This window comes from Agelaius tricolor, unplaced genomic scaffold (assembly GCF_023055355.1).
Source record: "Agelaius tricolor isolate 1412-34295 unplaced genomic scaffold, bAgeTri1.0.p SCAF_6, whole genome shotgun sequence".
In the NCBI taxonomy this organism is placed as follows: domain Eukaryota; kingdom Metazoa; phylum Chordata; class Aves; order Passeriformes; family Icteridae; genus Agelaius; species Agelaius tricolor.
Window position 1 is genome coordinate 17,978,944 of NW_027269266.1, and position 22,500 is coordinate 18,001,443.

The following is a 22,500-nucleotide window of genomic DNA, read 5'->3' on the forward strand; positions in this document are numbered from 1 at the left end:
TCCTGCTCCTCCATATGGCCTTCAGTGTTATTTCCACATGCCCTCTTGTGGCTTGGGGAAAGGTGTTTCCATTTCTCAGGAGGGGTGATGCATGTCTTAAATATGCAGAATGATGAACTGCCCCCCGAGGCAAACCCTGCTACTGTGTACAATGGAAGAAAAGCTGAGAATGGTCTAGGCAGCACCTTGTCAAATGAAATCACAACAAAAAAGAAGGAATGTATTTTCAAAAAGTATGTCATTGATTTTATATCTCTGCACTGAAGAATTACAGAAAGCACTATAAGACAGCCATTTATTATACATGCTTGGATTTAAAAAGGGGCAGCTCTGTATGCTAAAAGAATCATTACTGAAATAAAACCCAATGGAAAGATCATCTCCTGTTCTATCTTTAATATTAATTTGAACTGCCAAAAAATAGAGGTATTTGCAGAATACTAGAAGAGTGCATGGCCGTAGGAAATGGCATAATTCAAAAATTTAGACTGGAGGTAAAATTAAATGAGCCTCTTCAAATTTTTACAATTTTCTGCCCATTTTTTTTTGTAAACAAATAGTACTTAATGCACAAATGCAGGTATCATAACAGTTTTTACATGAATTAAAAGATATATCATAAACTATGAAGCTGAAAACCTGAAATGAGCATTGTTTCATAGGTTGGACTTGATGATCTCAAAGGTCTTTTCCAGCCTAGTTCATTCTGTGATTCTGTGATTCCCATCATAGTCTAGATACCACTGTAGTAACACACAGGGAAAAATAATTTAAAGTAATGAGAAATGACTTCCCCTGTGTGTAAAAATGGATAATTTCTACACTAAGCTAAATAAAGTAATTTTCATATCATTAATATCTGTCAAATTTTCCCCATAACACCTCTGGAGCCATCTTTTCCACCATGCCCATTTCTATGAAAAACACATATACATTCCCCAGACTAAACAACTCTGTAACACTTTGGAAGGAATTTTGAAAGATGTGTGTGCATTTGAGAAGAAAGGAGACTATCATCTGGGTAGGAAAACACAAAGCTGGTGTAAGATTTCACTGATCTATAGCCTGGTTTTTGGTAGTTGGATCACATGGGCATTTGGTCAGACTATGTGTCTGAATGTTTGTCTTTTATTTGAATATCCACAGTTGCTTCTGATCCACTCATTCTGGTTGAAATATGTGGCAGGTTTTGTCTTTTCCTCCTCAAGCAGAAATAAATTACACTTCCAGCTCCAATTATAGAAAGAGCTAGAAGAATGAGCAGCCAAATGATGCCAGCAGAAAGTACTTTCTCCATTTTCTTTTCTGTAAGGATATACAATGGAATAAAGGTTAAAAGATATCAGAACCTAGTAATAAATTCTTCTGTTACAAGAAAGATAAAAAATTCAATATGCACATAGATTATCAGTTCAACATGTGCTTTTTTTTGTTTTTTTTATGAATACCAAACAAAATATAATTAAATCTGATCAAAGCCCAATTTTAAAAATATAAACATAAAAGTAAAATGCACTAAAGTAAACATAAGTAAACATAAAAGTAAATAAATATTTACTTCAGGATAACCTCTATATCCTATATTGAGATACCAAGTAAAACTTTATGCACTTTTTATTTTTAAACACTCTCAAAACAAATACGGTGAAACTATGTAATTCTATTCATGTTTTATTTTAGCATGCTCTTATTATTCTACTTAAAAGTAAGTATGCTTACCTGTATTTTCTGTTGACATTTCTTTGTTTTCAGGAGCTTTTGAAAGGAAAAAAAAAGTTTATTCTGAATGCTTTTTTAAAAAAAAGGCATTTCAAAGTTCCCGAGTACCAGTGTTCCTGACGATTCCCCCAAATTCATACGTTGGTGACGGTCACTCTTCCAGGGGGATGGAACTAAGCATGTGTAAAACTCTAGTAGGATGATTTGGTCTTTCATCCTAAGAGCATCTGATTTCCTCCGTCATGATGCCCAAAACAACATGTAGAGACAGATTTCTGTTATTTCAAAAAGTGTTTTCAAATATGTTTATTTCTGAGAATCTCCCCACAGTATCCTTAGTTATTTTAAAGTGTTTCCTGAAAGGAGGCCTTCAGTGTTAGCAGTGCATCATGAGCATTTTACCTGAGCTGAAAAGACTTTTCTATTGTTGTAGCCCCTTCTGTCAGAGGCAACTATTCCATGTGGATGCAGTTCCTATCATAGTTGCTCTTCCTGAACTTAGCGGGTAATACAAAGGTGAACAGAAATATGAAGTTTAACCAAACAAAATGTCCATGTTCTGTACTACTTTGATTTAATCTCAGTTGGTAAACTAATTTATGCATTTTCTTACTGATGATAATTTTTTCTATCAGGATACTACCATTATTTTTTAAACATGATTCTACCACACTGTAGATAAAGAGTGCCACAAGAATGTTTGCCATGCTATTCCTGTAATCCATCAGATCAGTGGTTAGTAAGGAAAGGAATCACCAATTCCAGCATTTCTACAAGACAGTTTGCATTGCACTCATCAGAACAAGATTTTGTTTGAGAGTACATTCAGCTGAAAGTAGACAAAGCGTTGCTTTTGAGCTTAGCTTTCACCTAAACTCAGGGGCTGAAGTATTTATGATGGCTGCACAGTGCTGATGGTAGTTCTAGAGAGTGTAGGGGAGGTACAGCCTTCTGAGAAGGCAGTTGGAAGCCATGTGGGGCTTGCCAGTATTTGGGCAGCCATTAGAGTCAATTGGTTTTGCACACAGATTTAGAGTATTTTACATTTCTGTGTTGTACAATGAAAATACATTATTAGATATTATTAAATTTAAGATATTAGAAATACTACTTACTTTTATTTTTTTTACAGATATATCCTTTTTTGAAAGAACAGAGGTTGGTGTTCCAGAAGCCAGACAATGCACATAGCTCTCCACAGTCTTTAAGCCTTTGATTTGATGGTTCTCCCAATTGCCAGTTGACAAAATCCATTGCAGATTTATCTGTCCATACCCACTGTCCTAATATTAAAAATTTACATGTATGCATAAAATACATGGATCTAGACAAATAGAATGTGTTGTAATGGAGAAAACAAAAATTTATAACATGCATAGCCAGTTAAATGTTTCAAATATAATTTTAAGCATATTTAGGCATAATTTGAAATAAACTTTGTGTAATTTTTATATAAATAGATGTACTTTTAAGTGTACAAAGTTGATTTCTTTTTAACATAACATGAAATTTCATTTGATAGGATAATATGATTACCTCTGTCATTTTTCTTTAGCCCTGCCCAAAAGTTCAATGATTTTCCATGGAGTATCTTAATGGTTTCTGACAGAAAGTTTGCTTCACTATAGCCTCCTACCGATACCAAATCAGCACCTGAAAAAATATTAAGGAACACATCACAGTGCGTCTTTGTCTTAAAGCTCAAGTCAATAAACACATAAAAGATATGCAAAAGTATATAAAAGACACCAACTCTTCTATATTATTCACTAGTCATGTTGTTGGTATTGTATCACTGTATGGTATTTCTTTTTAGCATAACTGTGTGTTGTATGGATGCAAATCTGCACAAAGATATGGATTTTCTGAAATTTTCTGAATTTTTTTAGTCTTTGCTATTTTAGAGAAGAACAATTGCTCTCCTGCAATACTTTTTGGACAGGCCTGACAACATCCCAGATTGTGGTGCTAGTAAGCTCAATCAAGTACATGTGATGTAGTCACCACCCTGCTTCTTGCCACTACAGCTTTGTCCCTCATTGGTGGCTGGGCAGCAGTTTTGGCAGTGCCTGATGATAACAGGTTAGGTAGGGTGTGTCAGCAGATGGAGGCTGCAGTCCAGAAGATGTCCAGATGTTGATTTATAATTGCCATATGGCCTGGCATTGGAAATACACAAAGCTGTGTTGGGAGTACAAGGAAATGACCACCTTCCTGGCCTGGCCAGTGGGTAACAGGCAGGCATGTGTAGGAATTTAGAACACAGAGCAGTGTCCAATTGTAACCTTTCATCCTGGTTATTAGTGTAATGTTTACTTTTGGTAGTAATGATGTGATTTATCTTTCTACAAAACCACTCCAGGAATTCTGCTGCCAAACAGCTGTAGAGCAAAATGACTTTACAAAGCTATTTTTTCTGTTTACTCAGTTATAGGTCAATGTTTTCAGATATATGAGGAAGTGCCTTTGGAAATGTAGAGAATGTTTCTTATTCTTACTCACAGTGCAATATGTGTTGCATTGCAGCAGTCCTCAGAAATGTGGAGCAAAGTGTCTTTTCCCTTCCCTGATGAAGGTACTGCTCTTCTTTCCATGGGGGCAGCATGGGGCTGTTCCAGAGCAGGAACTTCGTGGCTGGGTGTGTTTTACTGGTTCATGAAATATAAGCAGCTCCTACATCTCATTTGTTGTCCAGCCACTGAGATCCACTTAATGACCTGTGCCCTGTAACTAACAAACACGACTATCCTATGACTTTGTCTCCCAGATTGCACTGCATGTGGAGTCCCTTTTGCTCGGGGAAGGCAAAGCCAGTGCTGCAGCCTGTGCCTTAGCGGGTCTGTAAAAGTGTTTATTTCCCTATCTAATTATTTTTTTGCCATAAAACTAGTAGGAGTTTAATATTTTTGAGATACTCGTATTTCAACTGATATTTGAGATATGGGATGCTGCTGTTTCTGACAAAAGTTACATTTATTGTGCAAAAGCATGCTCAGAAAAGCAACCAAAAAAAGCATTAAATGTGAAGTTTTAAAGTAATTTGAGGTTTGCTTAGCAATATTATCCATTATTTTATGTGTTTAATTACATCATCAGTCTTTCTAAGCCTAAACACTCACCTAGTCGGGCACATTCGTCGTGAGCTTGAGACCAACTTCTTTTCTTGGAGGCCTCAAAGTAATAGCAGTGACCAGAGAAAGGTATCCAAGATTTGTGTCCTCTTGATTCAGGGCATTTTCCAGGAAGTTGTGGGGGTTCAGTAGGGGCCATTACTGGTAAGAGATCAGGTAGTTGCAGTCCAGCTATTTTATATAACTTGTCTTTCCCTTTATACTAGTATGACAAAACTAATGTTACGTTTGTAATTTTAGAGGAAATTAAGCCTGTTCTAAGAAGAGCTTGAATATGATTCTGACTTTCTGTTTGAGACAATATTTTCCTCATATTTATTTATCAATGTGATTTGACCATATCAAAACCTTATAAAACCTTACAGTAGAAACTGTGATTGTGAGTGAAAGTGTTGGTATAACTAAGCATAACTTGCAGAACTTTATTAAACTGCATCCTGAATACATTCCGTGGTGACTTATATAATAGGAAGATTTTGGATGGGTAGATAAGTACAGATGGAATGTAAATTATATATTTTGCCAAATTACCTTTTCTTCCTGTAAGTCTTCAACAGTCTGTTGCTTTTCCCTAAGGAATACTTAGCTCTCAAATGAGATTTCCAGAATCATAAAGTTAAAAGAGACATTATATATGATTTTGAGGTTTTTTCTCATATTAAAACATCTTAGAATATAATTTGTCATGTGACTTATGATTGAAGACCTTCCATAAAGTTGAAAAATGCAAGAATATAGCTAAAATTTGCATGTAGCATGTCAATATTTATGCTTATTTCCATATAAATTATACAAGATTGTGCTTTCCAAGGGATTATTTACTTCATCTTTGTGCTCACAGGACACATGAAGCTGATATATTGTTTTTGACAGATATAAGTCCTGTCTGTTCTTAGCAAGCTGTAATGATGGAGATTTGCTGATCTGTCCAGAATATTTATTAAAGACTTCTGTACTGATAAAATCAGAATGTTTTCCTTGCTGTATTTAAGTCTGTTACCCCTTTCCAACTCATATCAGACACATAGAAAAATTAAATTACATCCTGTAAGGCTCATTTTTTAATATTTAGTGTTGATAATATGGTTTCTCGTAGTCTTTGGTATCTTAGTCTTTTGTACAACTCCAATCTTTTGGATTACTCCAAATCTTTAAATTACTGTTACCCAGTGATCTGAAAACCCAAGTTGACCAAGAAGCTTTTCAAACTTTGGTACCCCAAACTGGATACAGAATTTCATATAATGCCTAATAAAAACAGAATTTATAGCAAGTGAATTACTTTTCCTAATAGGATGAATAGTTTAAAAAAGTGAATATTCAATCCTTTGGTTGTTAGGCTTTTGTTAATTACTATGAATCAATTAACTTTTGGAAAGAATTCATGTCAATATTTAGAACTAGTTAGGTAATCCTGTCTTCCTGTATACTGGTGTGTTAATAAAGCATTTTTGCAGTGGCTTATTGCACTGTACAGCCTCTAGTCAAGATACATGTTGGAGTTACTCACCATCTGATTTTTTACAGACAGAAAAGAATTTTTCCTCGCAAGAAGCTGTCTTCCAGGTGCCATCAGTGTCTAGGTAGACACATGCTAATGTCTGCTTTGGTTCTCCACTGGCCCACTTGCTGTAAACTAAACTCCACCTGTCAATCCATTGATACTTGCCATTGGTCTGGAAGTAAAATCTATATGGTAATTTCATGTTTGCTTGCAGTGACACAGCTACTATACAGGATCCTCAAGAGGACTCTCACATAACCTGTGTAGAATCATCTGCTTACTAGTGCCTCTTCTTAGCTTGTAAATGCTAACTGATCAAAATGTAAAGTGTCTGTCATCCACAAATGTGAATGCCTCAAAAATATCTAACATTAGTTCAGAGCATTTTTTTTAAGCATTGGGAAATGGAAGGGAAAGAAAAAAGGGACATGAAAGAAGGCTTAAAACTGGGAGTCAGATGAGATATCCTGTTGGTATGACCACCCAAACATCTGCATGGAGAATGGGAGTGTGTGTGGGAGTGCTCTTAAGCAGCTCTGGTCACCATTGCTTTTGTTGTAGTTGTCGTGACTGTGATTCATGATGAAGAGTGTAGCCTGTCAAAACACACCTACCATCCAAATGTTCACCCTCTCCTGTCATACAACTGATGTAGACATCTCACAAACAGAAGGGATTATTTTTCCATAATATTCTAATGGGAGCAGTTACGCCAATTGTGTTTTCAAATTAAAAGAAATACAGCCATGGTCAATATGTACCATATGCTATAGCCTCAATATTCCTTTTACTAGAATTGACCCCCGTTTCTGTTCACAGCTGTAGTTTGCTATTGCTACCATAAATAAGACCACTCTAGTAAAATGTGTGAGCAGAAACATACACATAAAAATTGCTCCTTATCAGGTGGCAGGTGTGTGACCTCTGATACCTTGTCACTGATCACTGAGGTACATAAACACATGGCAGGAGGGCAGGATGTACATTGTGCCTGGAATCACTTTTAGATTAAAATCAACTCAAAATGTAGGAAATTTTACAATTTATATCCGAGGTACTTTAAATGACTCCAAACAACACACTGCACTGTTGTATACTGGTTTTACAGGAACATTTCTTTGTGCTAAATGAAATCTCTAACTGCATGAGTCTTATTTGAAGATTTCCAGTGCAAATGGCTGTTACATTGATGTAACATGCTGTTTTCAGCACTACACTGGCAGAAATCCCAATGGGCAACAAGATGAGAGCATGAAGTAAAATCAGGTTCTGTGTCAGCCTGACTGTGTGTATGCAATGCCTTTGTTCTTACCCTGTTGCTGTTAAGACCAATCCACAGAGGCTCTCCATATTCCTTTGCAAGTAGAAACAACAGTGCCTGGCTATGTGGGTCTAAAATGCTGGCAAGTTCTGAGGCATTGTTATTGCAGTTTTGGTGTGCTTCCTCCCAGTTCATTTTGGAATAAGTGACAGAATAGCTAATCCCACTAGAAGGGGCAAAAGCAAAGTCCAGCACTGTTGCTGGTGATTTAAAAAGTTCAGGATCTGTAGGAAAAAGGAAAAAAATAAAAAAGAAAAAAGCCCCATGAGCAGTTAAATCTGGAGTCACATATTTACATATTTGATTTGAGGAATTGAGTAACATCTTCATTATTTACAAACCTAATATTAAATTACTAATGGAATGGAACATCTTCTTAGCTGTTTATAATTAAATATAAAGTCAAAACAACAGTTCTGATAAAAGAAATGTTTTTTCAACCTCTGACAATAAATGCACAGTATTTTACATTGCAGAGGTAAATTTACCCCATCATTAAAAAATAACACACCTGTCCCACCTGCTTTTAAAATACTCTTTGCAGCTTAATGACTATCAGGTGTTTATGAATAATGTTAAACTTACTAGTTTTGATGCCCTACAGATCATCGTGAACATATGTAATTAAAATTGTTTGGGCATCATCTATTAAATTACACTTTTAAAAATAAAATAATTTTCTTTTCCCATATTCTGCTACGTTCTCAAAAACATTGCTAAGTAACACTGAGAGGCAAGATGAGCCCTTAGGTTTTATTGATCCTTTACCTAAAAACCAAAACAAAATGAAACAAACTAAAACTAGACTGAAAGTGTGTTAAACAACACACTTTAAAATTTGTTTTAATCCTTATGTTATTGTTTTCAAGATTAACAGTACAGAACTCACCACTATCCTTCTGGCATATATACCCTCTGGACTTATAACACTCCTCATTATTCCATTTTCCTGTGTCATCAGCAGGACCTCTCTTCAGAGAAACACAGTCAAACTGTTGGAAGTAAGGACAAGAATATACATGCCTGTTAGAAATTATAAAACAGCGTACTATAACTGAGTAGTTTCAGGTTTGTGTTTTTGTTTTTGGTTTGTTTTTTTGTTCTGGTGTTGTAGGGTGTGTTACAACTCTAGAAATACCTTTCATTCATGCTTCTCTGTCCTTTCTGACCTCCCTTGTGGTGGCCAGTTCCCATGTTGTACACTATTCAGCTCAGCCCGCTTGTTCATTTAGTTATTTTCCAGGAGAAATACTTGAAAGACATTATTATTTTCAAAAACTTTCTTCCACATTATCTATCCCAACTGATGGGTGACTATCAGTAAGGTTTTGAATAAAGATGAAATAGAGGTTGCCCTTTGTATTTCACATGCAAAGACAGCTAGAAATAGTGCTGATTCTTGACAAAATCACCTAGATTACAGTCCTTGGCAGAGCTCTCATCAGCTCTAATTCTTAGAATTTCTCTTTCAGCTAGATGAGATCAGCTTAAGAAGCTGAAATTTATTACAAGTTTATTACAAGCTGCAATCTGCTCTGATAATCTGCCATGGGGTAATTGTGGGCCTTTGAAAAGGATCCTCTGAAGGAGAGAGCTATTAGTGTCTTGAAGGAGAAAAACAGGATGTACCTTTGCACATTTTTTTTCCTGCTTGGTATTTCCTAGTGTTATTAGAGCTGCAGTGGAGCTATGGTTTGTGCAGGGTCATTTATGTCTTCCTGCATGCCTTGACCAATGGCTACATGGGGAAGAGCAACATGAATTGGCTCAGGTGTAGATTAAGCTGGTTGCCCAGATCCCTGACTTCACTAAAGGTATGGATGCAAAAATGGTGGGAGAATAGACAGTGAGTGGAATGATACATTGTGAAGGGTGAGTTTGGAAAGCAAGATATAGAAATAAATAGAAGATAGGCAATGTGGCTGTGCAGATCAGTCTGTATTGGTATGGTTAGGTAGAATGCTATTTTGATTACAGCATTATGAAGTTTAGTTTAAGTGCTAACAGTGGAGAGGGTTTGATGGGCTTAGAAAGTAGTTGACATCTATTGGCCCCTAGTAATTTAATTACAATTTTAAAATGAGAAAAAGTTAAAATGCTTAACTCTTTCCTCTTGCATCCTTTTCTCCTTCCTTCATAGACATGAAAGTAATTGTGTGTTCACTTCTAAAATTCTAATGTTCCATTTAAATCCTCTGAAAAATTAACAATTTACTATGAAAAAGAAAATAACTTTGCTAACTTTATTCAGTACATCCAATCTTTTATTCAATCTGTCCATTGCTGCAATTTTGCCAAATACTTTGACAAGATTCCAGCAATGCCATTTTATGCTCTGATATAGCTAGAATACTCAAACATTGCAAGGTTTTATGTCTAGTCCCAGAGTAAAGATAGATGACCAACCAATGCAGAAGGCTGGGGCAAGGTCTGCATTGGATTGAGCTGCTTACTGGGAGTGGTATTGCTCCTTAGATTTAGACTTGATGGCAAACACTAAGCAATATTTACCTGTTGCCGATTTTGGCCATCTTCTGGATGCAGACTGTCATACAAAATAGGTTCTACAAGTTTTGGGGAACCTTTAGCCCAGTTTGTATATGAGACAGCACTTCCATCAGACCAAACAAAGTTGAGTTCACTGAGCAGATCATTCAAGCCAATCCAAAGATCATTTGAACCATCCTTCAAATGGTACGTGAGAAAAGCTAAAATAAAAAGCCAATAGAGGAGAAAATTATTGTGTTACGTGATCAGTCAAAACATCAACTTATAAACAAATACTTAACTGGTTTTTTCATTAAAATCTTATAAAAACATTTTAATTTTATTTGATCAGAAATTTACCTGATTTCATTATTTCAGTGTTATGCCAAGCCCTTACCCATGAAAAATCTCAAAGAGTCAAAGTATTTGGGAACAATGAAGCAAGATTGCAAAGAGGAAAGAGAAAAAAAAAGCCTGTCTGACCACCATGATATCTCATGATATCTAAAGAGTTCACTTATTTCAGCAGTCAGGATGAGCCACTTGACTGATGGAAATATGTACAGCTGCAAATGGAAGCCAGGAAACACAGGCAAGGTGAAAATACGCCTTTCTCTGGCATTATACTAAATAAAGTTGCAGAATTTAGGCAGCGGTATAGAAGCACATCCCATTCTATTTCTGGCACAAGCAGACCATGCATTCTGTTTTTTCTCTGTGCCTAAAGCCATAAATGCCAGTTCCAGATTTTTAATTTTATCTTAATTCTTGCCTATAAATAATGTAAGACACTTTGCATGTAACACGAAGAAGCAATCCTTAGCATGACTAGCATGCCCCAAACAGATTCTTCAGTTCTAAAAACATTTCATGCCATGGCCATATAACCATAATTTGAATACAAAATTATAAAAAGCATATATTTACATACTGACACTTGCCTTCTTTGCAGGAAATGTCCACTGTATACAGAGTAAAGGCTCTCTATTACCTAAGGGGCTGTTGCACTATACCTTGAACTTGTTCATTAGGTATGCTTGCCAAGTCTCCTCCAAGGCTCCTGCAAACTTTTCTTCCAGTAATCCAGTAATCATAGCTAGAGCCAAAAAATTTGTAACACTAGGGAAAAATAAGTATAGACTGTTAGAGTGACAGGACAAAGAATTTAGGCATGAATTACACTAGTTTAAATAAAAATCAGCCTAATTCAGACCCCCAAAATATTTTTTTGAGTTAACTTGGATCTGGAGCCAAATCAAAACCATTTACAAGTTTTAAATTTGCTCTCTGTCTTTCTGCAAGGCATTAAGAAAGTCACAAAAAACCTCAAATGGCTATTTACAAACCACAGTAGTAGTCTGATCAGAATCTAATGTTTTACCTAACTCAGAGATTTCTAGAAGCCATACACCACCACAACTAAAAGACAAAGTTCTAACTGTTGGAAAAGCCCAGCCCAGGCATGGAATTGCTGGAAGTTTCTGAAAACCCTTTTTGACCTGGTGTCTGTGGTCAGAGTACTCCTGTGTCTATTCAGCCTTCCTCATTATAAAGCTCTCTCATTAATGGAAGTATGTGACTCATTTTTTAAAAACTGTGTAGCCATCACTTTACCAATACATATTCACCCTCAAAGGTTCTGATAATTACCAGTGTGCCTCATGTGCTCTCCATGTTTGCAGCTCACCCTCTGCTCTGTGTCATGCCAGTAGCACAGTCAGAGAATTATCTTGCAAGGTTTGTGGAAATAATAACTTTGATGACTGTAACCTGGCATAAACTCACCTGGTGTGATATCTGTGTGTGCCTTCATAATAATGCTGTATGTATTAGGAAAGAGAACCTTCACTTATTAAGCACATCAAGTTTGTCTCTTTTGGGAAGAGGCAAGCATTACATTGAAGCCTATTTAGAAAAAAATTGTCTTATTTCTGTTTTGTTCCATCTCAAATGACTGATTTTGTGCTATGCCCAGTGCTTTAAGATGAATTCAGTTCTTCAGTTTTTTGAAACATCTATACAATGTAACAGTTTTCCCAATGTGCCTCAGGTGGCCACTTCTCAAGAAAACAATTAAACATCTGTAAACCCATCATTTTGCAGTAATTAGCCAATGGGTTCATTTTATAATTCGACTGACAAAACATATCTGAGAGACAAAAGGCCTTAAGAGTATCTTTAAGTATCTTCCCAAGCAGTAATATCATTGTGCTTAGGTGAAAGTGTCATACCTGATTTTTAAATAAAATCCAACCTGCAGGACATCCTCCAGGAGCTGAAGGTACTGCTGAAGGAAGGGTTGCATTTATAAAACTCCTGTGCCTCTCACAGATGTAGCCATTGGAAAAACCACAGTTGACATCATTCCACAAGCCTGAAATCAATTAAAGTTTAGGTACTAAGACACTGAATAAGATTGAAATTTGTGGGAAAGTGAACTGGTTTCTGAAGCTGAGAAGCAATCTGCCTGGGAATGTGGGATAACCTGCCTTAGCTCAGCTCTACCTCCCGTTGTTCCTGTATACAGGGGCACTTTGGTCCTGCTGTGACGGGGGAGAAGTGGCCACATGGGGTGGCCTCTCAGTGAAACCCTCCCTAAGAGCTTTGTTGCACTGAAAGATGCAAGTGTCAAGTAATGCTGAATCAGTGAAAGCACCACAGATTGTGAAAATCTATATATGTTCTATTCCTTTGCTAACAATTTTCTTCTTACTAAAAATATGATCTAGTTGTTCAAAAATAAATTATAAAACTATTATTGAAGTTCTAATACTTTCTATTATTAGGAAATATTTTCAATTCACTATTATCTAATTATAATGATTTAAAAAAATAATTGCTGTTGATTTGAATTGAACATTTTCTTTGTGCAGCTGAAACACCAGTGATGAAATTGCCACTGCATTTCCATTAAAATCAATTTCTTAGACTCCACTTTTATGGATAATATTGCCCCTGAAGAAACCTCAGATATAACAACTATTCTTTATAAGAAGAAGGCACATTTCTCAAAATTTCTGGTAAAGAATGGGTGAAAATTGACAAGAGATTTTAAACAAACATTGGAAGAGCAGAAGTCATAAAATTACTTTACAAACCATAGTTATGTAACTCACCATCTTTTTTATTTAAAACCACACAATTTTCCTGAGCTTCTGCAAAGTTGGGCTCACCCTGTGCCCAAGCTGCATAGTGCACTGGGCTTCCACTCATCCAGCTGAAAAAAAGAAGTGGTTGGTGAGACAATGTCCATGAAACAGTTGAGAAAAATCTTCCTTAACATACTAAAAATATTTTCAAAAAATTACAACTGAGTCTCTCTGTAAACTGAGTTTCCATAAGAATTAAAATACCTTATATAATGAAATCCCTGCATACCAAGTCAAAGACAAAAATACCTTTATTTTTAACTGATAATATTGACGTATTCATAGCATACAAAAGTTCAATTTAGAACTGTGTTTGTACAGTGTAGTTTAGCCAAGGGAGAGCACACATTCCAACAAGCATTATCACTCTCTGTGTCTGCATTTAACTCCTTTGCAGTGGTTCCTCCAGAAGGAACTTTGGCGGTACAACACTCCTACAACTGCTCTTTATGGATCTTGATGGAGCTTATTTACCTACCTGAACTGTTGATCAGCATTCTGGATTAATCCTATGAGATATGAGTTCAGTTGGCCGTTTTTTAATATCTAAACATAAAAATATATTTTAAATTATAATTTTATAATATTTATTAATCATCTGATACAAAAAAAGTGTAAATATTTTTCTAAAGAAGCAAATAAATGAATACATATTCTTTAAATGATTGTGCACAGTCATCTGAGATACGTACAACTTATAGTTTTGCTTTATTATTATTTTTGTTGAGACATTCCTATTTTTGGCTGAATTACTGGTAGGATCAAAGCTTTCAAAGTTCTGTTCTCAATTTAAGAAGAAAAAGTCATAGAAGACTTGAGAAAAACATTAAGTATAAATTTTTTGATCCTTTCCTGGTTGTAAGCAGCTATGTAATTCTTGTGTCTCAAGCTGTCTGAGCTCTCCTTCTGTCATATCCTTTCCCACACAATAAAAGCAAACATCTAACAGTGTGGCTCAGAAAGGTGGTTGTGTGGCTATGGTGGTATTAGCAAACCAAGTAGGATTATGGCAGAGGTTTGAGGTACCATCCATGCTATTAAGTTGTCAGCATTCCCCTGCTGTGCTTCGGTCATGGTACAGAAAACTGATCCACGAAGGATTGTTGGAATGATCAGTCTAACCTGGACCAGCCTTTCTTGGAAAAGCTGTTTTGGAGAGCAACATGACCATCAGGCAGGACCATCAAAGCTACACTGGCAGTTGCCTGCCTGATCTATGTGCAACACTGGGTTCTAGTATATGATATTCAGAGTAGAGGCAAGCACCCTGTCAGAAGGAGAGTTTTCTGAGAATACACCTACCTTGCCTATTCATTGCTCCTTATGTGTTTTGCTCAGAACTCCATTCAGACTAAAATAGACAAGAATATACCTATCTGAGTAAACATTAAGTTCTTTTACATGTTTTTTTTTTTATTTCCTGAAGATTCATTTAGTAGAATAAATATTTTTTCATAGAATCTTTAAACCTAATCCTAAGAAAATTTTAGCAGTAGTAATATTTGGTAAAAGTGGTAATATTATGCAACAAGCACATTCTTCTGTACTTCACAAGCAGAGGATACATACAAAGGGTATATAAGCAATGTAGTGTAAAACACAACAAAATCTCCCCTTACATATTTCCACAAAAATTTTCTTTCACTATTATTTTCAATAGTAGCAAGATTTCCATGATTGTTTCTGCAGAATGTTCTGGCTTTCTCCATAGAGGTCTTTTCTGGGCTGAAAAAATATTGTTTGTCTCCTTTTACAATCCAGCCATCTTCTGTGACTTCATATGCTGCAACACAGAAGAGAAATCTCTGCATTCTTCTCAGTTCTTACACAAAGCTGGTGGTGTTACATTGCACCACCCTTCAGGTAAGTGAAAATAAACAGAAGCTTACTGGTAGAAGGACCCAGAGGTTCTGGTTTCAAGGGTGTCCCTGTAATGAAATTGGATAAAAAGAAGATGATGTAAAATATTTCCCAAACATCGAGCCACTATAAGTGTTCGATTAATGGAAATTATTTTAATGTCTATTAACTTTTCACATTTTACATATTCAATGCAGAATATAATTATATGGTATCTTTAGTGCAAAGTTAAAAATGGATGCTTGGTGAATAAAAGATGCATTACAGGCTTACATCTCTATCTTGGTAGATTTTTGATAAGTGCATCTTGAATATCTTGAATATTGCCTAAATTGGACGGCTGGAGTTAGTCTGAATGAATATTTGTTTCTGAAAGAACACTACATAGAGAAAATACTCCAGTGTTGGTAGACTTTGAACAATTCTTTATGGACATTGTGTTGTAGTTGAACAAGAAATTCAAATACTAAACAAATTTTTGCTTTTTTTACATATATTTATAATGTATATTTATTATTTGTATTTAACAGTTCATTAGTATTTATTTGTTAGTTAAACTTTTTTTCCGTGTAGCTGCTTCAACAAGAATAACATTACCACTTTTTGAAAAATAATTTAAACAAAAAATTTCCACATCACATGGAGTGTGATATTGGAGAAATGTTTCTCTAAACATTTAGGGCCAAGAGCTATAAAAATGTAAAATAAATGTCACCTTTACAATCTCCAGGCCATCTGAATGGGGCTCTGAGCAACCAGGTCAAAGGCTGGGGGTTGGAACTGGATGATCTTTAAGGTCCTTTCCAACTCACCCCATTCTGTGATTCTATGTTTTTTCCCCACAGGAATTTATTGTGTTTCTGTAGGCGTAATTACATTTTATTAAGTGTGTGAACATATGCTTGGGTTAAAAAAAAATATGTCAGCTTTTAAAAATAATCTATTGTATGATTGGTTACAACCCAAAAAAAAAATGGCTACAAGATTTAAAGGAAAAAAACCCTAATATATCTGTTCTGGAAGTATGAAGTAATCTGTCTATTTCAGCATGCCATTTTGCACTGCTGACTAATGATGGCAATTTCTTCAGGCTGTAATTTCTGCCATTCATATGCTACTACTAATTAACAGTAAACAGCTACTATTGACACTTTGCTAATGATTTTTAGCCGTGGTGATTATGCAGGTGAGAACTCACAAAGGAACTTAACAGGAAAAGTATCTTCACAACATCTCTCTGAGATAGAGGTCTATGATTACTGCTTTATAAGTATAAGAAGCTGAGACTATGTGCCTTGGTTAGAAAATTGTTTTGAATAATTCAGCAGCACAGAAATTATGTCTTTTAGAAAAGCAGCAATTGAAACTAGTGTGAAGGAGCCCAGGGAGCCACCAGAGGAACATTGCTGTTACTGTGGGAAGTAAAATATGTAGCCCAACACATAGCTATTCCTCTCTAATTTCACTGAATATTTTTCCAAACAATAGCTGAGAAAAAAAAAAAAAAAAAAAAAAAAAAGAGAAGTGGAGATTTTTCTACTAGTATGTGATGAAGATGTGAAACTGTCTTAAATTTTGAAGCTTTCATTACCATCTTCTTGTTGCAGCAGGCCTGTTGTTACAGGCTTGTCTTTACATGTCATCTTACAGAAAGACTGATTCTATAATGCTGGTAGTGTTGTTTAATTTAGAGTAGGTGGCTACTGGGCCGTTGTGTACCAACATTTGAGCGGAGGAGTGAAGTTTCACTTCACTAAGGATATGGAAATTCAAAATAATATTTTGCTTCTTCTTTTTATATTTTTTTTCCCCTTTGAATTGTAGTCCTCTCTTCCTCCCTCAGTCAGAATTTTTGTTTTGACAAAAATCTGCTTTTGTGCAGAGTAGTGAATATTGCAAGGTAAGCTCTTAAGATTGCTTTAATCATATTTTCTATTATTACACATTTACATAGAGAAGTGTAATTTTAGTAAAGCTTATCATGGAATATGCTTTTTATAATGAAACAAAAAAGTTTATGGTTAACAGCTGAAATCTTGTATACCAAAGGTCTTGACCTACTTTTCTGTGTGCAAAATTCATGTGAAATAAACAAAACTTTCTACCAGTGTGTAACTTGTAGAGTTTCCTGTTATGATAGAATGGATTTAACTTGAATTTCTTTCTAAGGTGAGTTTAGAGTAAAAAGTAACCTACCTTTTTTTATTTCACAAATCCAGTTATGACTGTATTCACAGTGCTCATAAATCCATGACAAGGAAGGGTTTTCACTGATTGCTCCACAATTTTGAAATGCGATATCATAAAAATAATCTCTTGCTTTATAATTCACCTACAGAGAAAACACACCTGTGGTTTTTATTTTAATCTACAGGGGGAAAAACTGTCCTCTGTAAGGAATGAGAAGTAGAGCAAAAGTTTCCAACCACTCCTTTTCCTCCTCCTCTGGCTGTGAAGCCAATGTGAGCTACTAAATTACAAACACTCTGCAAGAGGAAAGAAAGGCTCTGAGTTCATGCAGCATCTAACAGACTGTAGCAGTCCCACAAAAATTGGACTCAAATGAGTCCAAATAAAATAAATAAAAAGCAGGAAAAAGTTTCTGGCAATTTATCACCAGAGACTAACAAAACCAGGAGAGACCTTTCTCATATATTAGTGACTTGGATAATCATTTCTGTAGCTGAGAGTAGTCCTTTGTCTTTTATCACTTTTGTGATGGTATAACCTCAGGGTTTATTGGCCTCTCTCATTTTTTTCCAATCTAGTATGAAGAATAATGATTCAGAGTTACCCAGATGCAAAATAGGCATTTTTGGAAATTCTTTTATACCTTTTATACACACCAGTCATGGAAACTTCAACAGAAAAAAATGTCCAGGACAGAAGGAAACCGGCATGGTGAAACACTCACCGGAGAACCATCACTCCAGGAAAGTCCACCATCAGGATCCAAACACTGCAAACCTATCCAGAAAGGCTGAAATGATGGAGATTTCTTTCTGGAGTGTGAAAAAAATATACAGTTAAAAAGGAGACATGTTGTTAGCTCTGCTCAATTGTAAAAGTTACATGAGACAATAACTCTGACACTTATTGAACACTTCAATGCAGAAATTTTAAAAATAAAAAGTATTGTTGATCAGCAAACTCCAATTGGCAAGTACATGAAGTTCACACCTTAAAATTTCCTGCTCTGCAAATGGTTGTATTGAAAACAAAGCATGTTATTTTTCTGCACTGATGTTGTGATTATAGTGGTTTTTTCTCAGAAATAAAATGCTCAGGCTACTAAAAGACAAAATTTTGTTTCAAAATTATTCACTAAGCAAACTTAGAATAGGGTCTGTGGAGAAGCATTCAACAAATTCTGTTGTTGGACTAGTTTTTATCTGAATTTAAAATGTTTGCAGGTTATGAAATTTTAGGAGCTCCAAAAATTCTTTGAGAACATTACTCATACGAGACATTTTCTCAGTTACTTTTCTTATTGTTAGGGTTAAAACCAGATAGATTTTTAAATAATTATCTCAGGAACAAAACAATAGTACCATTATTTATTATTGTATCATGTGTTGTTACACCGAAATATCAATTATTAGACAGTTTGCTTCCTTACTTTATTAAGTTTTCTATCACTGTTTGCTCTTCTTCATTTCTAATGGCAGCCAGGTCTCCTCCTATTTCTCTGCAGAAATCTCGGGCTTCAAACCATGTTTTTTTTTTGTCTTCTTCTCTCACAAATCCCTGTAGATGCAGGTAGAACACTGTGTTTTCAGTGTGCTAAACATAAATCTGCTGGCTGCCTTGCATAAGAAAAATAAGTAAACCTTCCATTACAGTTATCCATTACAGTCTGGATTCAAGAGTAATTGACCTTACTTATCACTGATAGAGTGAAAGCTGCAGTGATATTTGAATAGTTGTGTAAAAGCTTGCTACATTGTGCCATTCTGTGATGTTTAGATTGCCTATTTATTTGGCAATAATTTGGCAATTATTTTGCTGTCCTTTTTCCCAGGTAGGATTATGGCAAAAAACAATACTTACTCTGAAGCAGGAATTAGTGCTATTGCTTGTATCCCAACCCAAGGGACATTTGAAATCAGAAACTGTTTCAGAAACAGCAGGAGCAGTGACTTTTTCAGCTAATTTTTTGCAGAGAAATTTCGCCTTTACTTCACAGTTCTGAACGTCCCATAGTCCAGCTGCATTTCCAGTCCTAAGGGCAACACAACCAGCTTCCTTCCCTTTACAAGATAAAAAATAAAGTTGAAATGTTTTTTAAAGAAGCTCTTTGACATTTTTATGGCTCATATAATTAATTTACAAGAGACTATTTGAAATATTAAGTGTAGTGTCCACTCAGAGGAGGAGCTTAGTGAAAAGAGGAAACCAGCAAATCCTTCACCATCGTCCCTTCCCTTTGAGTGCATAAACAACTCCTTGCCTGCCTCTTTCCTCTCCCAGTTGTGGCAAGGCTTTGGCAGCATATTGCTAAGGCTGGAAGGGATTTCATCCTTTCTGCTCAATTTGATTTTGCTCTTGGAAACAATGAGAAATCAGAAAATAAATATTTTCATGGCATCATAGAAAATCATAGCATAATTTAGGTTGGAAAAGATCTGTAAGATTGTAGAGTCCAACCAATTAACACAGGTCCACCACTAAGCCATCAGTGCCACATCTACACATCTTCACATCTTGTAAAAACATCCAGGGATGGTAACTCAACCACTTCCCTGGGCAGCCCATTCCAAGGCCTGAGTATCCTTTCTGAACTCTCATCACCCTGGGATGGATCCCATCTGGGTCCACAGATTTATGAACATCCTCCCCCCTCAGATGGAAACTAAACTTTGTTTATGAAAATATGTCTTGAAGTGCTATTTTTCTGCCTAGGTTCCCAGAAAAAACAAGATAGGGTGGGGGCCTTGTATCCCATGGGGCTTGGAGCTCTGGAATATGTTTTGTCCTTCTGCATAGGGAAAAGATAAGGAAAAGCACTGGGACTAGCTTCTAATATCATAATAAGCATAATATATGTGTAAAGAATACAGAGAATATATAAAAAAGAAAAAGGCAAAAATCATTTGGCATCAGTAGAGTACCAGGCATTGCTGCATTCCAGTTTGCGTACAGAACACCTTCTCCAGTCACCCACTTGAAAATCCCTTGCTCTTCCATGTCTGAGAGACCAATCCAAAAATACTTCTCAGAGCTCAGACCAATGAGGCTGGTCAGGTAGGCTTGCTCATATCTGAAATGACAGGATGGGATTAAACCCAGCTTTCCTTCCTTCTCCCACTCCTCAGCATCCAAACTTCACACAGCTAGAATGAATAGATTCTCCATTAAATTTCCTCTTATGGAGAACATGTTGTTCAACTGGGTCCCAGCTGCAGTAGGGGGTGGAGCTGTGCTATACTGGAAAACTATTCCTTACAGAGGCAAAGTTGCTGTTGTCTGTTCTGTCAAAGTAAAGTACTAAAAAAACATTGAGGTATAAATCGTTTTTAGTAAGAAAAGCCATACTATGTTTATTTTTTTTTTCTTCATACAAAGGATATACAGGGGTTTTTCTGGTTTGGTTTTTTTTCAAAAAGTTCTCAATTCTTTTTTAAAATTCCAATATTATTGCATCAGATATAGAATTTTTAAAGTCTTTTCATACCTGTCTGCTATACTTGTTAAATAACCACTGCTCCTTTCACAGGTTTTCTTTGCTTCTGAAAATGTTACAGAGGTATGTCCAACCAGGTAGCAGTAAAAACCATATCTTTTCCAACCCTGTCAAGAACACATGAAATAAACTTGCAATTAAAAACCACATACATTCTAACACTTGAATTTCAATGAATACCCATAAGCCAACATTTTTTTTAATATAATTTAACATGATTATGTATAAATCTGAATTCCAATGTACCAATGGAATTCAGCTTAGCAAACATTCAGCGCAGAAAGAAAAGATTTAATGCCTATGACTCTCACTTTTTTGAAATGAATGGATACATTTTTACTGGTAAAAAAGTCAGAGGGACTCAGAGATGAATAAAGTTATTCTTTGCTCAGAACAAAAAAAGAGCAGTCTGTATTATAGTAGAGATGCTGGCTCAAGTTTCCTATGTTTTCAAGGCTAAAGGAACAGTAAGTAGACTAATTAATTGATTTAATACATCAGGTCACCTAAAAAGTCTGACTGAAGAGGTAACACTGAAGGGCAAAATATTCAAAATTACAGCTGAATTTCAGGTAACTTTTTCCTTTTATACCATCTCAAGATTTGCTTGCTGCACCCAAGAAAGGTAAATAAACTCTGTGTTCAGCATTTGGCTGCTGCTTAACTCCATTGAGCACAACGAGTCTCAGCTCTGTTCCCCATACGGGCTTGTGGGAAAGGTTACTAAATATAGAATAGGAGTATAAAGGAATAGGAAAGTATAAAGAGGGAAAAAAAGGAAAAAAAAAGTGGTAGGATACAATAACTTGCTCAAAACAATTTCATTTATAAAAAAGGACTTTATTGTTTTGATTTGGCTTCAGTAGTGAGATTTGTCATCATCTGGCATCATGCTGCATAGTCTAGAATTGTTACCAGTCCCTACTACATGTTCAATAACCACAGATGGTTGTAGAACAATGTAACAAATATACAGACAAACACAGCATTGGCTTTAGCCCCTTTCACAGAAAGTTCTGAGAGGTAATAGGCCTGACTTATTATTATTCCTTATATGGGAATGTACCCTGAATTGGTTCTGCAATAACACTTGTTAGGAATGAAAAGGAAAAAAATAAAAGATCATTTCAATGTCAAGAGGAGCTTGGGAGCTTGTGAAGTTTTGCTAACCAGATTCTTGGTTATGCTTTCTTCTTACCTTCAGGCAGGCAGGATCAGTCTTTGCTGTTTGAGAAACTCCTTGCAGTGGGTCTCTTCTGCAGATGTAGCCTAACGTCCTGTCACAGGCACTGTCTGCCCAGTATCCATCCTAGTTGCAGTTTGGGAAGAGGTGAAAAGCAGTGAGGCAGAAACTTTTTACTTTAGAAACATTATCATTCTTTTCAAAATACTCTTTCAATGTGAATAGCTGTACCTTTTAGGAGATTCCAGGTATTTGAGCTTGGAGGTGAGGTTATGTTAAGCTAAGTGGCACAGTCAGACTGTTAAGGTTTGCTTGGCATATAATGTACACTCACAATCAAATATGAACATTTACTGTTTATATGGAATTTCATTTTAAATTTAATTTAGAACAACCATATGTCTGAGGGAATAAAGATAACTTTTTTTGATTCTATGCAACTTCGCAACTATGCTGAGTTGCA

General features: G+C 35.8%; 1 protein-coding gene across 2 annotated transcripts in view; it reads right to left on the bottom strand.

The window, feature by feature from the left end:
• Positions 1-219: 219 nt before the first annotated feature.
• LOC139590921 (macrophage mannose receptor 1-like) overlaps positions 220-22,500 on the bottom strand; it is a 31,775-nt gene continuing 9,494 nt past the window's right edge. For both annotated transcript variants that reach the window (XM_071428888.1, XM_071428887.1), the window contains exons 9-30: positions 22,053-22,163; positions 20,846-20,961; positions 20,283-20,431; positions 19,222-19,421; positions 18,791-18,918; positions 18,086-18,173; positions 17,368-17,503; positions 15,201-15,239; positions 14,931-15,094; positions 13,790-13,857; positions 13,279-13,379; positions 12,394-12,536; positions 11,176-11,281; positions 10,187-10,383; positions 8,565-8,667; positions 7,667-7,899; positions 6,361-6,526; positions 4,839-4,991; positions 3,256-3,372; positions 2,835-3,002; positions 1,720-1,755; positions 220-1,305 (exon numbers count right to left, since the gene is read on the bottom strand). In XM_071428888.1, coding sequence (XP_071284989.1) covers positions 1,106-1,305; positions 1,720-1,755; positions 2,835-3,002; positions 3,256-3,372; positions 4,839-4,991; positions 6,361-6,526; positions 7,667-7,899; positions 8,565-8,667; positions 10,187-10,383; positions 11,176-11,281; positions 12,394-12,536; positions 13,279-13,379; positions 13,790-13,857; positions 14,931-15,094; positions 15,201-15,239; positions 17,368-17,503; positions 18,086-18,173; positions 18,791-18,918; positions 19,222-19,421; positions 20,283-20,431; positions 20,846-20,961; positions 22,053-22,163 — 2,922 coding nt within the window. In that variant the 3' untranslated portion in view covers positions 220-1,105. The remainder of the gene's footprint in view (positions 1,306-1,719; positions 1,756-2,834; positions 3,003-3,255; positions 3,373-4,838; positions 4,992-6,360; positions 6,527-7,666; positions 7,900-8,564; positions 8,668-10,186; positions 10,384-11,175; positions 11,282-12,393; positions 12,537-13,278; positions 13,380-13,789; positions 13,858-14,930; positions 15,095-15,200; positions 15,240-17,367; positions 17,504-18,085; positions 18,174-18,790; positions 18,919-19,221; positions 19,422-20,282; positions 20,432-20,845; positions 20,962-22,052; positions 22,164-22,500) is intronic.